This window comes from Heliconius melpomene, chromosome 6, assembly GCF_056956725.1.
Source record: "Heliconius melpomene rosina isolate 202511_hmr_F chromosome 6, ASM5695672v1, whole genome shotgun sequence".
Taxonomy (NCBI): Eukaryota; Metazoa; Arthropoda; class Insecta; order Lepidoptera; family Nymphalidae; genus Heliconius; species Heliconius melpomene.
This window is the reverse complement of record NC_140394.1, coordinates 3,611,472-3,629,154: the sequence shown is the minus strand read 5'-3', so window position 1 is coordinate 3,629,154 and position 17,683 is coordinate 3,611,472. Positions and strand designations below refer to the sequence as shown.

Here is a 17,683-nt window from a genome sequence, read left to right as displayed (position 1 = left end):
ATTTCCATTTCATCACGCAGACGATGCCACAGATAAAAGCTGCTTTATTATAAAATCATCAAAAAACTGGGTTGAAGCCAGTCGTGGCGCAGGGGAAAAGCGTGCGACTCTAAGCGTATTAGTTTGTAAATTTCCAATTGAGAAAATGAAACCACTTAACACGCAATGCCTTCAGAATGCCTAGGTTCTAACCTATCCTGCTAGATGCGGGATATAGCGTGAAGCTAAAAAAACCGTCTACTACTAAAGTCTTTGAATCTTAATCACGATTCAACGTCTTTCATGAATGTGTATTAAAAATACTACTAAGGGATTCCTTTAACTGAAAAAGCGTAATTTTTGGATGGATGGATCCATGGAGGAGGAAAAATTCAATTCTGGAATGCGGAAATCATTTTCTTAATCTGAATCAATAAAATAGAACGAAGTAATACAAAGAAATCTAAGTAATGCGATAAACGCTTTTTGTATATTTTTATTAGTAAGCGACTGTCCAATAAAAAAAAATAAAAAAAACAGTCGAATTGATAACCTCCTTTTCATACAGAAGTTGGTTAAAAAAAGAAAAGAAATAATATAAAAATAATGTTAATATTAGACATTCGTAATACTGAAATATATGAAGAATGTTAGAAGCTACATAAATTGGCAATATCTATATTCCGTTCCTGTTTTTTGTACAAATATCTAAACGTTTCAAATCAAATTTGTCAAACCTCCTCTACAGATATGCTGTCTTGGTAACATGCTGAACTAATATTGTACCACAGAGCCTACTTGTATCCCGTTTTCACATACGAATGTAGAGTTCACTGAAGAGAGACATACGGGACTTGTGTGTCAGTGACTTAGATCTTCCATCTCATTCCAGCGTATCTAGTTGAATCTAGGCGTGAGTGAAACGGAATAGTCATAGAAAAACTCTATGTGTACGTGAGGGCTGGACGTGGATGTGTACGAATACATACGGTTCGCTAAAATAGACCTGCTGCTAACTTCTTATACCCTAGTACTTTCTAAGAACATCTAATGCTTGGTGGAATTCTAATACTCGGGTTGTTAGAACTGGCTCGTGTGTTGTGTATCGATTGATACAGATAAAAAATGACATTTTGAGTTAAAGTCAAAGTCCCATAGCCTATAAATAATTTTGATATTAGAAATATTATGTTAATGAAAATAAGACATTATATAAATTAGACATTTATGTTTTCATAAAATATTTACAAAGAAATAACAAGCGATATAGTTCTATATTTGCTGGCATTGATAATAGTTATCAATAATAAACAGCAAGCGAAGAATACCGACAGAATTATTTACTTCTAAATTATATTCCTATATTATATTAAAATAAACATATTTTATAATAACACATAATTATGATATACCCAGTAATATTAATAAACAATTACTACTACTATATATTGTAGACATATTAATTAATTAATATGTATTATTCGGTACTAAATCCGCCATTGTCTAATTTATATAACTTGATTACCATTCTAATATGTAATAAATGGCTGTTAGAACATTATTCGCCCAGTAGCACTGCGTTCTAGTAAGTTTTATATTAAAAATATTATATGTACTGTAATATTATAGCGACCCATAAGTCATTTTTATGTTTATTTTTTATTAATATTTTTTTTAAAGTCACAGGTTCAAAAAATCCATTAACAAAATAATTGCTTGATAAAATAAAACACAGCTTCGAATGCTGGCGATAGAGCGCAGTTTACAAAAAGAAGAATAAGCTTCGTTAAGCTTTTTTCAATCATTCTTTTCCAGATAGAGGTATTTTATTTCCAAACTGCCAAAAAGTTTTAACTGTTATTTTGAGTAATTCGTTTTTATTTTTTTAAAGAACAATTTTTTCACAAAGTACCGAAAACAATGTGGCCCAGAGGCACACGTATGCGACTGTAAACGTAATGGTTGTGCGTTCGATTCTCAACGAACGGAGTAACGAGCGAAAGCACGGCGTTGAATTCCGCTACTAAGCACACAATGCCTTAAAAATTCGGGGATGAGAAACGAATGTGGCTTAATAAAGTGAAAATTAAACTGTACCTATTCATTTTTCTATATTAATAATGTAAGAACACTTAAAGTTGTCCTAATAAAATTCAATTGGTCGAAATTGTAGACATTGTAGTCGTTTCTGAGAAACAAGTTAATTAGCACTAAGTAGCTTTGCCAGATAAGATTTGTATTAATTCTGCTGACAACATAATAACACAAAAAACTAATTAAATAGATAGCTTTATGTATATTCTTCTTACTATAATTATGTATAACATACTTCTTACTATACAACTAACTTCTTACTATAATTAAACTTCTTACTATAATTATGTTATATGTATAACATAATTATAGTAAGAAGAATATACATAAAGCGTAAGAAGCATGAATATTTGATAAATTTCTCTAATAGGTAGGTACTAATTTTGCTAATGAAAAATATATTTTTCTTTGAATCATCTTTTTGATGATGTCAGCCTGTCACGGCGCATTTAGAGAATCTTTTATTACAAGATTTGGTTGGTACAAATAACAATTGTGGAAATATAAAAACAAATATTGGGAGAAAAAGATCCTTTTTCCTATTATACTGAACAAGCAATATATTGCATTTAGATTTTTTGTTATGTTTGTTGATTCCATTTACAATGTTCTAAATATATAAAGATAAAAAAACTAAATATAATCTAAATTCAAAATTTCACGCTTTTCCCGCATAAGTTAAGTCGTTTTCTTTAAATAAGTAAATTTAGGAAAAAAGAAATAATTTCACTTACTTAATGCGATGCATCCTGTAAAAATCCAAATGGCAAAAATCATTGTGAAAGATTTCATTGAATAGATGTATAGAATATGTAACGCCTTCGTCGCTTCATTGGTCCTCGGTCTAACAACATCACAAAACAAGAATCTTCATCACTTGACCACTGTTCACTAAGAGTCACTGGACACTACGAGTCACTCCACAGTAATGTCACTATTTGAATTTCACTTTTAGACATGTAATAAATATTAAAAAATATATATATTTTGTGCACCTCTATTCCAGTGTATGTTTTTTCTTAATCTGAAACAAAAACATACGCTTATTAATAATATGTTCTGTTTTATTGTTATCTTTTATTAAAGTAAGTAAATAATTTGTTCTCTTTTATTGTTTAAAATTTTTTTTACATATGTAATAAGAAAATGAAATTAATCTGTGAATAATTTTTTTGTTACACATATGTATTATCTTTAAAACAACGATTTTTTAACGATTTTTTATACCATTTAAATAAACTAAAAAAGCTTAAAAAGTTTAGAAATATCCTTTAAAAGTAAAGTAAATGAATTGAAGGAATGTCGTATCAAAGATATCTGACCAAGTTGCGGTAAGCCTCATACTTTCACAAGTTCATTAGAAATCATTTCTATTGAAGCGGTTGACACGTTAAAAACTATTACATATCCTAGATCTGATGACATTTATGTTAGATTAACGACGTCGGGTGTAAAAACAATTAATGTTTATAATTTAGCTTTGAAATATTATGTTTAATAGTTATTTAATAGTACGTATTAAATATATTTAAAAGCAATTTTTTTTTCAAGGCACAAAAATATTAAATATTTCACTCCCTCCAGTGGGAATCGAACCCACATCCGTCACGTTTACAGTCGCAAAATTGCAAACTTAGAAATAACCGGATTAAATCCGAATCAGTTCGATTGCAAAGTTTTTAATTTACTCTCAACAGAGTTTAATAACATTTTTAAACTCGAAGTTAACTTTTAGCGATCGGGCAACTGTTGGTATACATATACCGAAGCAGAGACAAACTATACTAATTATATAATTTGAGGCAATGGATTCGGCGTTCTTGTTAAAAGTTAGAAATTTTCCAAAAATATAAGAGCAAAAATTAATAACGTGAAAAGTAAATAGGTAAATAATTGTGAGTATTCAACTAACGTGTGATTATACATCAAATTACATGGTTATTTATTATTTATTATCCAATTATTACCATGAAAATGCCACTATCAATCACTGTTAGTGTATCGACAACGATTATCTTTTACCATAGAAATATTATGTTTATTTAATATACTAGGTAGACTCTGGTACGAAGTGAGAGACCTTCTCGTTTATGAAGGGAGGGGTTATGTGTTATTATAACTCAGTATGCAAAGTTTTTGAAATGGGAAAAAACGAGAAGCTGCTGCTGCTTTCTTTGAAAGGATGAATTAGGAGTAACGTTCTATATCAAATATAATTATTTATTCACAGGTAAATTAATAAATAAAAATACTTTAAAGCATATTTTAAACAATTATCTTTAAAAATATAAACAAAAAAGGATAATAAAAAAAAACTATAAATAAAACCGTTAATAATTAGAAACTATGCATTTCCAACAATGAACGAATCTCTAGCGGTCCACTTGACCACAAGCATTAGAGCGTGCTGTACTGCTTTCTCTTAAGACACGATGATATCTTATATTTTTGTCAATTTCACATTGAATAATATATATTTTTTAATTCTTCTTTTGTCGTAGTATTATTCTAGTTTAAGGATATATAATAATGGTGTATCGATACTAAAGTATTTTAAATAGTACTATGAATAGTGGGGTGGAAAGGACCATACCAGGTGGAAGGGTTAAAATGAACTCGCTCAGTTCTAGGGAGCGGAGCGAAGTAGTTACAATAAATAAAACTCTTTATTGGTGGAAATGTAAACCTATTTAATTTTAAAGGAGTCCGTTCTTACATATTACCCGATCATTTCTTATTTGTGGTGGAAACCGGGTTTTCGATCAAGAATCGTTTGTTATTTATTTATTTCTGAGTAAAGTGTTTCAACATTTGTTGAATTTTATGTATACTCATATTATTTATCTATTTACACTTTATTGTGCACACTTCCTAATGCAGTTACAATCTACTTAAGTTATTATCATATTCTAAACTTTAATATGATAAATATTATTATATTATTATTATTTTCGTTACCATTGTCAAGCCCGGCGTTGCCGCCAGAATTCGGCGGAAAGTGGGGAACGGAGTGTCTTAACACTAGGTTCCCTCTGCCTACCCTGCTGTGTGCGGGATACAGCGTGAAGCTGTTACCATAGTGGAAGTAGAACGAATTTGACTACGGGATGAATGGTTGCAACGTTGCAGGTCCGACTATTGTACATTAATAACAATACCAGTATTTTTATGAGGTGTTTTCAAAGTTTTCCATACTAAAATGAAATAGATAATATTCAAATATATAATATTTAAATTCAATAAGCTGTTTCAAATTTAATATAAGGATTTATTATTAAAATAGATTAAAAATGCAATATTTATTTCAGGATAATGAAAATAAAATTAGATAAACTCGTTATTAAAGTAGATATCAAATAACTCAGAAGTACACAAAGCTCCCGAGTTAAAATGAAACGAGATGCAATTTTATTAAATGTTTAATTTTAAAACATAAATAAGTAGGTACTTTTAACTTTTGTATTGTGAGATAGTTTTGGTCATAACAACCATTAAACGTAGAATTTGAGATAAGAAAGCCAGTAGTGGCGCAGGGGCACAAGTGTGTGACTGCTTGTAAACATGCGACAGGTTGTGGGTTCGCTTCCCATTCGAGGAAATGAAATATTAAATATTTTCATTTCTTTGCTCTGGTGTCGAGGCAAAGCGTGGCGTTGAGTACCGCCACTCAATACGCACTGCAGCCAGGATTCGGCGGAAAGTGGTGAGTGGAGTGTCTTAACAATAGCCTCCCTTTACCTAACCTTACCTTGGTACATGTGGAATACAGCGTTGAAACAATAAATAAAGGAAAACATATTAAAAACACTATCAAAACAAAATAAAATAACTACTTTCAATTCCGTGAAACTTTTACGTTGAAAATTGATATGCAGCCTAACAAATAACTGTTAGCTAATAAATTGAAAGTCCTTGCAATAAAACTTCCTGCCACGTGGAAAGTTTTTGTCCTGTAAATAAAAAAGGTAGAAGTACTTTATAACAAAGTTAAAAGAACAACGTATTTCAAAGTTCTTTTGTAAAACAGATGTATTAGATAAAATCAAATAATCCATACCTACATCCATACCTTCCATACCTATATTATAAATTCGAAAGTAACTCTGTCTATCTGTCTGTCTGTCTGTCTGTCTGTCTGTCTTTTCCGCAATCAGGGCCAAACCGCTAATTTAATTGTGATAAAATACTCATATAGAGATACTTGAGGGTCCCGGGATGAACATAGGATACTTTTTTTTTCTCATATTTGTAATATTTTCGTTATATACCAATATATTAAAATAATTAATTTGACAAGGAATTTATTCCGCCATGTTAATAACAATCGTCGCTACGCGTTGCTAAGCAACAGCTTGCAAAGTTTGCTGTTTTAAGAAAACGTCACCCACAGTGAGTTTGCTTAATGCATACATGGTGCGCGCCGATATAGATTTATACAAATCTCTTTATACAAATCATTAACAAAAATTAGATGATTTCTATAATTTGATATTCATCCTTATGAAAATAAATATAATAGTCACTTTTAGCATTTCATCTAGATGGAAATTATAATTTACTGTATAACATTCTAATAAATAATTAAGATGTGACTGATTCCAAATGACCTAGCCTTCGGGCGGCATAATATGAGTATGACCGACGCGAACGGGCGGATGACTTTGATGATTTTGTAAATTTTTATAGATTTTCGAATTACTATTATTTTTTATGTAATTATTTGCTGCTTATAATTAATTTATCTCAGTTCGGTTATCTATACCGATGTTATACACTTAAAATATCGTAATTTTAATCATTTGAGATTTTATTTAATATTGTTCGCAAAAATTAATAATTATTTAATATCTTCACCCAAAATGAGTTTGCTTAACGCGTACATGGCGCGCGCCGATATAGATTTGTATACATTAACAAAAATTTGATGATTTCTATAATTTGATATTCATCCTTATGAAAATAAATATAAGAGTCACTTTTAGCATTTTATCTAGATTGAAATTATAGTTTACTGTATAACATTCTAATAAATAAGGAGATGTTACTGATTCGGAATGACCTAGCCTACGTGTGGTATAGTATGACTGACGCGAACTTTTTTTTACTTGTTACTTTTAATTCTTTTGTTTGTTCATTTCAGTTACTCAGATATTTTTTCTAATAATAAATCTCCATTTATTACTATTTTTTTACTTATTTTAATTATTTAGGCTTATGTTTTCGCGGGCGTAGCCGCGTCCGGGCCCACTAGTATATTATAAATTCGAAAGTAACTCTGTCTGTCTGTCTGTCTTTTACGCAATCAGGGCCAAACCGCTAATTTAATTGTGATAAAATACTCATATAGAGATACTTGAGGGTCTCGGGATGAACATAGGATACTTTTTTTTCTCATATTTGTAATATTTTCGATATATACCAATATATTAAAACACTTATTAATTTGACATGCAATTTATTCCGCCATGTCAATAACAACCGTCGCGTTGCTAAGCAACGATTTGCAAAGTTTGTTATTATAAAACGTCACCCAAAACGAGCTTGCTTAACGTATCTCTCTATTGAAAACTGAAAATAATTTCATAAATATATTTAATAAATATTCGAATAGTTCAAGTTGGCGTAGCCGCGTTTGGGTCCACTAGTATGTATATATTTAACAAACTTAATTATTCTGTCATTTGATATCACACAGATTAATTGAGTTAATTACCACTCAAATATTAAAGTGTACATAATATTCTCGTCCATAGTTCATAAGGCAATTAAATTATATATTTTCTTTTTAGCTTCGCGTCAAATTCAAATTATATAAAATAATATTTTCCTTTTCAATTTATAAAGCATGAGAATAAAAGGTATGGCCCAAGGCGAACATCTCAACTATTTGAGCAGCCCAGCCCTTCGGTTTTTATCTTTGATGTGGCGTAAAATAATAATTAAAGTCCATAAAACGGTATACTGTGATATAATTTTACGATATTTTTACAGCTACGCAGCAAAATTGCCAGTGTAAAAAACTCAATTACATTTTTTTATTATTTTAATGTACATATTTAAAAAAAGGTTATTGAAAAAAAAATATAATTCAAGAATAACAAGAAATTAAAGTTAACCTCATTTACCTATTATATAGTTTTATATTATTACTATTCTATTCAAGAAACATATATACTCGTGTTAAATATTTATGTGTGTAACACGCCACTCACAGAAATCAAAATAACTTATTCCTCCGAGTAGGAATCGAACTTAAAACCATCGCATTTACAGTCAGATGCTGTGTTACTGTGCCATCAAAGCCAAATATATATAACAAAATAAGATAATATAAGATAAAAAAAAAAACAAAAAATGTATAGGTAAACTGTAGGTTTTTCTAACAGTAAAATCCAATGGCGTAAAGGAATTTTCAGTAATTATGTTTTTAATAGGAAAAAATAAATAAAAGGATGTATTGTAATTATCTATGACAATTAAAATACGATGACGATGTCTCATGCAGTCTGTGATTATAATCACAGCTAATACTTCTGATTGAAATCAATCAACTATAATGAACGTAATACTGAGAATGGGTTATTCCTTTAATTTCTTTTAGGGACCGATTTTACAGACTTAATAATAAAGTATCCCACCAAAAGTATCTTGCAAAAGCCTTGCAAAGTGTCAATGGAGAAAATCTCTCTATTAGGAAACAACTATGTTAATAATAAAGAAATTCCAGTAAATAACCTTAGATTTAGCTTGACTTTTTCAGCCCCGGGCTGTATTCTGCATGTAACAGAGAAGGCAAAGGAAATCTAATGACGACAATTCTTTCCCCACTTCCAGACGAAATTTTCGAATTTCGCGTGTTGAGTCGCGTAACTCTCTTTTCTCACACGTCGGGCTTCTGGCTTGGTACCAGAGCGAAGAAATTAAATATAAATAAATATTAATATATTCCCCCAACTTGAAATCGAACCTACAACCTGTCGCGCTTACAGTCGTACGCCCCCTGCGCCACGACTGACTTCATATATATTCTATGGTAGTTATTTCTTTAAAAGCAATTATTACTTATTTATATACTTTGGTACAAAATCAAAGGGCTTTGACGGCGTTGGCATTTTGCACGAACGCGATTTATAACCCGGATTTACTATTAGTTTTTACGCCGATCGGAATCGATTTCCCAAGAGACGTCATCCATCATTGGTTTCATGGTAAAAAATTATGGAACATGCTTTTTCGTTTACATAGGTTATATTTTGATTTTTGATGCTTAGTGAACAGATTTGAACAATTTGGTAATATTTTATGTCTTCGTTCCGTGGATTATAAACTGTAGCGATGCAACATTTCCTTCTATAGGTAAAATAAAAAAAAAACAGCTTCACGCTGTATCCCGCACACAGCAGGGTAGGCAGAGGGAACACTTACACTTCGTTCCCCATTCTATAGGTGATTTCTCTTAATATAAAAAAAAATGCTTCTTGCAAAATAATACTTTGCGATGCATAACAAAATAAGCAAAAAAGTGATGTCAACTTACGTATATTAAAAATATATTGTGATAATGGAAAATGAATGGAAAATTGAGAAAAGATATCTTAATATTCAAGTAATAACTCCGCGTTGACAAACAGAGATGTAAAATGAAATTACCTCGTGATTTTGCATAATTACCTTTTTATTGGCCAAGTCCAAGTCTTTTAAGAGCAGTTACATAATTTATTTATTTTTCTTATTATTTTTTTGATTATGGCCTTATAATTTTGGTATATGAATGTATGTACAATATTTTTACTTCAATTATAGGTACTAGGGAATGAATTGACGCGTATCAAACGCTTTGCCTTATGTAGGAGGAGCCAAAAGCAGCCAGATCTTCGAACCTGAAAGATTTTGTGCATGTACACCCAACACCGGTAAGTACTATTAGGGAATATGGAGTTTGCTTGGTGGTTGCTTCAGCAGTTATTAGTTAAATAAAGTACATAAAATACGAACTTTCGTTAAACTATAACACAATTTACGGTGCTGGGTGTATGTGCATAGGAACCTTCAGGCTTTATGACGCAACGAGGGTCTACCTTGGTTTGGCTTTTGGGCCATTAGCAACGTAAACTTACTTTATACAAAAGTGTATATTGTCAAACATATACTAGTGTGTGTGTTTTTTTATAGTTAATAAAAAATGAAATACCAACGCTTATATGTGTTTGTGTTTTTTATCTTCATATAAGCTATAACAGTGCCAAATTTCATACTGTTCTCTTCACACAATTTTCGGTAATATTAATACGTGAAATCTTGTAGGTTTTCCTATTTTAATATAAAGGTTTTATATAAAGTGACAAATTAACTCGCTATTAGTTTCCAAGACAATATAATTGAAAAGACGAGCATCTTGTGCGTCGTAGAAATCTCGTCTAATATAACTAGAAGAGGAGAATGGATTGACGGATCACTAAACTACTCTCTTACTACTACTATAATTAAATAGATATTGTGTCTCCTTTCTTTTTCTCTTATGCATGTTTCTATTGTGTAACGTTATCTTATTTTAAAGTAAGTCCTGGATATGTAAGCCATACAACGTGAAATTGGGGAACTAATAATACCTAGGGCGCTTAGAACACCATAATTAATGAATTAAATTAAATTTAATGCTTATTGTAGGTAACAGTATAGACAAAAGACTTGAAAATCAAACAAAAATGTTTAACAAAAGACATAAAACTATTATTACTATTGAAGTAAAGAAAAACGTAGTAAAAACAAAAGAAATATTTAAACAATGCTTCATATAATATATTTATTTATATATTTAAAGACCATTTAACAGTAAACAATTACCGCCCACTGGAATCTAGTTGCGCATTTATTGAATAAAAAATATTCACCGTTAAGCAATAGAGTTAAAGAAGTCGATTGTAAAACGTCTCTCATAATTACACGCCTATAAAATGAATGCTTTGATAGAACAAAAAGATTAAATACTGTATTTTAATGTCGTTATTTGGGAGTTTTGTATGTAAATGTATATGCTTTTTTCTTTATCTTAGTCGCTACACACTTAATCCAAAAAATAGCACATAAATGTTACATCTACGTTACATTTGTAGTTACACGATCCCGCATATAGCAAGGTAGCCAGAAATAGAGTTGAGTTCCACCACGAGGTACAAGGTAGCCTAGTGATAAGTTAAACCATTACCTACCTCGTGGCGGAACTCAACGCCGCCCTTTACTTCAACACCAGAGCGAAGAAATGAAATATTTCATTTCCTCGAGTGGAAATCGAACCCACAACCTGTCGCACTTACAGTCACACGCCTCAACAAACATACATTTGTTAAAATATATTTAATATCCCCCATATAGCTGTGAGAAAAGGAAAACCTAATGTTAAGACACTGTTCCCTAGTTTCTACCTAATTTATATTTCTTAGAATATTACAATTTCCTTATATCTTTAACTTAACTCTTTGTATTTTTATAATAATTAAATATTAAATGTTTTACATTTTGCCCACCAAACCAGGAAAATTGTAAATCACTATATCGTCTGAAAATATCCAAAGATTTTTTTTCTTTAATAATATAAATTTGAAAACTTTTTTATAGTGAATATTTAATTTATTTAAATAAATATCTATTCTTGGCTTAAAAGTATTTAGTATTATTTATTGTAGCTTCCAGATAAACATTATTAGTTATAGTAGTAGTAATAAACAGCAAATTATTATATTATTTTATTGTAAATTATGTTTTATTGTAAATTATAGATGATTTAGAATTATAGAATTATAGAAGGCCCTCTTTAAAGAACAAGTGAATAGGCACTACCTAGGCAAGCATGCTCCACCTTCGTCCGCATCGTCACTTACCACCGGGTGAGATAGCGGACAAATGCTTGCCTATCAACAATAAAAAAAAATAATTCAAAGTTGTCTGTGTAATATGTATTAGAACTAATAAGGAAAAGTCATGTATCGATAAACATAAAATAAAATATAATTATTACATTTCAAACGTTACTTGTGTCGTTGAAAACAAAAACAACCAGACACAAAAAATCCAAAATGGCATGAATCTTTAAGATGATTCTATATATTTCTAATACGTATTGGCAACTTCCAATAGAAACCAGTTATATAGGTACCTCAGACCAAATTAGTTTAACGCCGATACGCTACTCACGAGTATGTCTAACCGATCTAACGTACGACGTTAACCGTGAAAAATACTATCTGTGTTGTCTTCGGTTTTGCTTTCGCTATAATTTGTTATACAACATTCGTTTTTTTTACTATAAATTCCTGATTTTCCTGGACATAATAAATAATTAAATATATTTATTTTATACTTGATATAATCGAATAATATTTTATGAAAGTTATTTAGGACTTTTGTAGCGACAGCTTAAAAATTGCGCATAACCTTCACAAATTACATCACACGATATCTTTCTTTATCACTTCTATGCAGCTAATATCGATTATAAATATATGTGTATATATACGTAAAATAAAAAACTAAAACTATTGTAACTATTATTGCTTAAAATTAACATTAAAAGTAAAATATATTCACAGTAAATGAATTTACAGCAGAATTTAAATATTAATTTTAATGAATAAATTCTCCAAAAAATTTTTAATAATATTTTTAACTATTTTTTTTTTTAAAACTAAAATTTTAATTCTAAAGTTATTAAAACTGAAAATTTTATTGAAGTTTCGAGCATAGCTGTCAAACCAAATACTTGTCAACGTATAACATAATTTATGTAAGAATTTCAATTATACACTTTGTTAATCTTAATATATTATAGTAGAATGCAATTTAGAAGACTAAAATGAGTAAGTGGAGCGAATGCTTCTTTAGAAGCCTCATTATGAAACCTAATTTTTCATTAAAGTATTTTCGTTATTTCGTACAATTTAGTTTTATAAAATTGATATTCAACATAAGTGATTTTTACAAAATAAATTAAGCTAAGATTTAATTTTAAAAATATTTTTTATATATATGTGTTTATCATTTATATATAATATTTTATTCCCATTTCCTTATTGTGAGTACTTAAAGATCGGCGTTAAACTCTGTAACTCTCGAAGTCTTTGTTTGAATGAATAGTAAATCAAACTGATTAATATATTTAATAAAATAAAACCTGGCAATATATTAATAAATCCCATATTAATTAATATAAAACTCATATGTACTTACGAAGAATAATTCAAAAGTACCATATAGTAATTTACCGAACTCATGCACAATGACGCAACGTCTAGAGAAAGTGTAATGGCGCGGTGGAAAGCCGTCGTTGGTTCGCGTTCAACTTCCATTCATTAATCAATAGAAAGTTTTATGGTATCGACATATTCAATTTAATTGATCGCGACATGTGTTTCTTTTATTGATACTTGTTCTGATTTTGTTTTAAATATTTGTAATTTATCATAATTTTCCATATTTTTCTTTGCTTATGAGTTAATTATTATACAGAAAAAGTAATATATTAAGTTAGTAGTCAGTTAAGAGTAGAAAATATTTTTTGTAATAACCACTTACGTATAAGTAAATCGTAATCCAGAAAAATAAAATCTCTAAAAGCACTATCACATCACAATGTAAATTCCATCACAGTTCTAACTATTGTATTAACATAAGTTATAAAGTTTATTTATCTTATTTAACAATAAAACGTAATAAGTGAAGGCTTCAAAGTAAAATAAGTATAAAATGGCGACAGACTGCGCACGCGCACCGGATCTCGCGACTGACTGCTCACTTAAGACATGACAATGTCATCAAACCCCACTACTTGTTGTGAAATCGTTTAAAGAAAAATAAACTTTATTATCTTACTATTAAAGTTTAATATAGTACTGTGGGATTCGTTTCGCATCAAGAATTAGCAGGTTGACGTCGTATTGGGGAAAACACAGGTTCGGTCTCTGTGGCAACTAGCATTTATTGTTTTTCTTATTTCTATACGTCTTGTGTGGCTTACCTTATAAGATTATTACTTTATGCTTATTGCTTTATTTTCAAATATATTATTTAAAAAATATTGCTGTTTTCATTATTATTCATGTATGTGCAGACTCTATCATCTAATATTATGATTTTTTTATAAATAAGCATATTTTATTTTATTAGGAAAATAAGCAACCGTTAGGTAAATACATATACGGATAATAAACTCAAGTTGAATATAATATATAAGAAATATATTTTGTTACAATAAATCTTCCATATTGTATTAGATACTGACTGAGCACCGTCAGAAAATTGGATTTCCTCCCTAAGGGATGGAGGCTGTAAGCATTATAAAACAAATCCATGGATAATAGAAAGAATTATCTAAGAATAGTTCAAGCTTTTATCAAATCCTTTTAGTATTTGATATCGTCAGTGATGATCGTGACTTTATATCCTAACTAATAATACTATTCCTGTATAGTCTGTCCTAATTAAGTTAAAAAACAATATAATAAATAAAAAAATATTTAATTGTAAAACCAAGGTCGAGTTAATTTTGTGTTCAAACACTCCGTTCTCCACTTGCAGTGTCGGAATTCAAACGCCACGCTGTCTTTTTGCTAGAGCGAAAAAAATATTATCCCCCAAGAGGGAATCGAATCCGCAATCGTCGTCAATTTATTATAAGATGCTGTCTTACGATAGATCCTTATGAAATCATAATTTATAAAAATTTGCTCAGACAGGATGTGAACCCAAAAACATAATATATTTCTACTATAATACCTTAATACTTGTTAAGCTAGGTAATTGAATTTATATTTGTATAGCAAATATGTATGGAATTTGGAAAGTAATGATGATGTATGTATTAAAATTTTACACCTGCGTCGACACATGCAGATTAGCTGTGTTTACACACTAAAAATACAAATACTGAAAAACTATAAATATTAGCAAGCTTAACGCTATCATAATGTAGTGGATAAGTGCCTTAACTTTATGGATATCAGTTCGATTCTCTGGAAATAAGAAAAAATATTATTGTATTTGCTTAGTCTTTGTCTAGTTAAATATGTTGTTTCTATATATTAGAACCCATTTTAGTCAATTTTATTTTAGTTGCACTAGCAGAGAAAATAAAGACAACTAATTGGACATCAGTTATCCCTATTTACTCCATTTTTCTAGTTCGTAATTTCTGTGAAGAGAAGAGGAGGAGGTGTCTTCAAGGTTCCCAAGTTCCCACTGCTGCTACTCTGCTATACAGTGTAAAATAAAAAAATACGAATTATCTACGTATATAAATTAAATAAAGTGATAATCTTTAAGATGATTGTCCTAGTGTGTAATCGTCGTTACAATTGAACAAAACTGTCATTATTCCACATGAGAACGTTTGTTAGCAGTGTTCCTTTCTTCACAGTATTTTCCTCTTCCGCGTCCATTTTATCGGAATTGCTACATTGTGTTGCTGGTGTTATTATTAAATTCTATATTTAGACCAAATATATATTGATAATCTTTATTATGATTTTCATTTTGTTACCCAGATTTCATATTAAACTAAGCTTATCTGTAGTTTAAGTGACTCCTATAGTCTCCTATTCCCACTAAGGGAAAGGATTATTTTAATTTAAAAAATATATATATATAGTGATGTTGAATTCTGCCTCAACACTCAATCGAGTGTTGAGGCATTTCGAGAGATTCTCGAAAAGTGTTTAGGATTGTCCTAACACTATCTATCTTTTGCCTTAGTGCTATATGTGGGATATAGCGGGAAGCTAAAAATTAACGATTATTATTTTATATTAATTATTAACGATATTATTTTAAGACAACTAAAATAACTACATTATTGGTTTGTGGACTTTTTTTAATAATGAGAAAAAAAATAATGACAATGTTAAATATGTAATGTACTTTTTATATAATATCAGTTGTTACTGGCATCGAAAGAAAGGAAATTTTTAGAATATTTTCTTATTTCTATATTAGCGTAAAATGATCGACATACTTTTTTCAAATGTGGTTTTTTATTAATGAAAGAATTATTTGAATTAATCAAGTAGTTGCTGAACCCTTTACAACAAAACACAATTTATCTTCTTCTAATATAGAGGATTAGTGAATTCTTCGTGCTCAGATGCCATGACGATGACGTTACCGTTAGAAAAGTCAGTGGCCAGAGCGTGAGCATGCAAGCTAAGCACCAAGTTACTAAAACATGAGGTAAAACTACTATGAATTTTTACGATACTACAACTATAGTAGTAGCCAATACTGGCAATTAAGGGTTATAGAATGTATCAAAGTCAAAGTCAAAGTCAAAATATCTTTATTCCATAAAAATGCTTAACATTCACTTGGACATGTCATAAAAGATAAAAAAAAATGGAAAACAAAATAACCAAAAAAAATGTGCAATTTTGACTTGAAAAAAGCCCGTTCAAATGGTTGAGCTCATGAGAAGATACAGGCAAAGAAACTCATGGCCACTCTTTTTAAATGCCAACATTTGTTATAAATCACAATTAACAATTTTAACTTAGAAATAGAGCAACTCATTTCCAAACATCTTTATCGCGAACATAATCTTTAACAGAGTAATAAGCTTTTTGGCAGAGCCTGTGCTTTACCACTTTTTTAAATTTGTTCAGTGATAAATTAACCATGTCGTTTGGAAGTTTGTTATAAAAGTGTATACTTTGACCTACGAATGAGTGAGACACTTTATGGAGCCTAGAGAAGGGCACAGCAAGCTTATTTTTATTTCTTAAATTATATTGATGGAGGTCACTGTTTTTATTAAATTTATTAATATTCTTATGCACATATACTAAGTTGTCGTAAATATATTGGGAGTGTAGTGTGAGGATGTTAAAGTCTTTAAATTTATTCCTTAGTGACTCCCGTGGACCCATTTTATAGACTGCTCGGACAGCCCGTTTTTGGAGCACAAAAATGGTATCTATGTCAGCGGCACTACCCCAAAGTAATAGGCCGTAAGACATAATGCTATGAAAATAGCTGAAGTATACTAAACGCGCGGTGTCAACATCGGTCAGTTGACGAATCTTGCGGACAGCATACGCTGCCGAACTAAGTCTACCAGATAAAGTTTCTATATGCGGACCCCATTGTAACTTAGCATCTAATGTTATACCTAAGAAAACAGTTTCATTAACTACTTTAAGTTCCTTATTGTTCATCAAAACCCTGGTTTCTACTTGTTGAACATTCTTAGTAAAGAACCTGATACATTTAGTTTTACTACTATTTAAAAGCAAGTTATTGGCACTAAACCAGTGCAATATCCTAGAAAGAGCATTGTTTACATCGTCAATTTCCAATTGCTGTCTATTAACCTTAAAAACTAAAGATGTATCATCTGCAAACAACACCATTTCACAGATATCTCTCATAAGGTGAGGTAAGTCATTAATGTACAAAAGGAACAAAAACGGACCCAGAATAGAGCCTTGTGGCACCCCCAATGCTACAGGTGACCCGTGTGATAGTTTCCCGTTGACATTTACCTTTTGAATCCTATCACTTAAATAAGAAGTGAGAAGATCCAAAGCAATGCCTCTTATACCATAGTGGTGTAGCTTCCTGATAAGAG

The 17,683-nt window shown here is 30.2% G+C and overlaps 1 protein-coding gene across 3 annotated transcripts in view; it reads right to left on the bottom strand.

Moving 5' to 3' along the window:
- Cad96Ca (tyrosine kinase receptor Cad96Ca) overlaps nt 1-17,683 on the bottom strand; it is a 47,391-nt gene that overhangs the window by 15,317 nt on the left and 14,391 nt on the right. For 2 of the 3 annotated variants that reach the window (XM_085186834.1, XM_085186836.1), the window contains exons 1-2: nt 13,642-13,865; nt 2,808-3,097 (exon numbers count right to left, since the gene is read on the bottom strand). In XM_085186834.1, the coding sequence (XP_085042960.1) occupies nt 2,808-2,865 (58 nt within the window). In that variant the 5' untranslated portion in view covers nt 2,866-3,097; nt 13,642-13,865. Of the gene's footprint in view, nt 1-2,807; nt 3,098-13,641; nt 13,866-17,683 lie in introns of those variants that run through there. The other variant, XM_085186835.1, reaches the window with a different exon arrangement.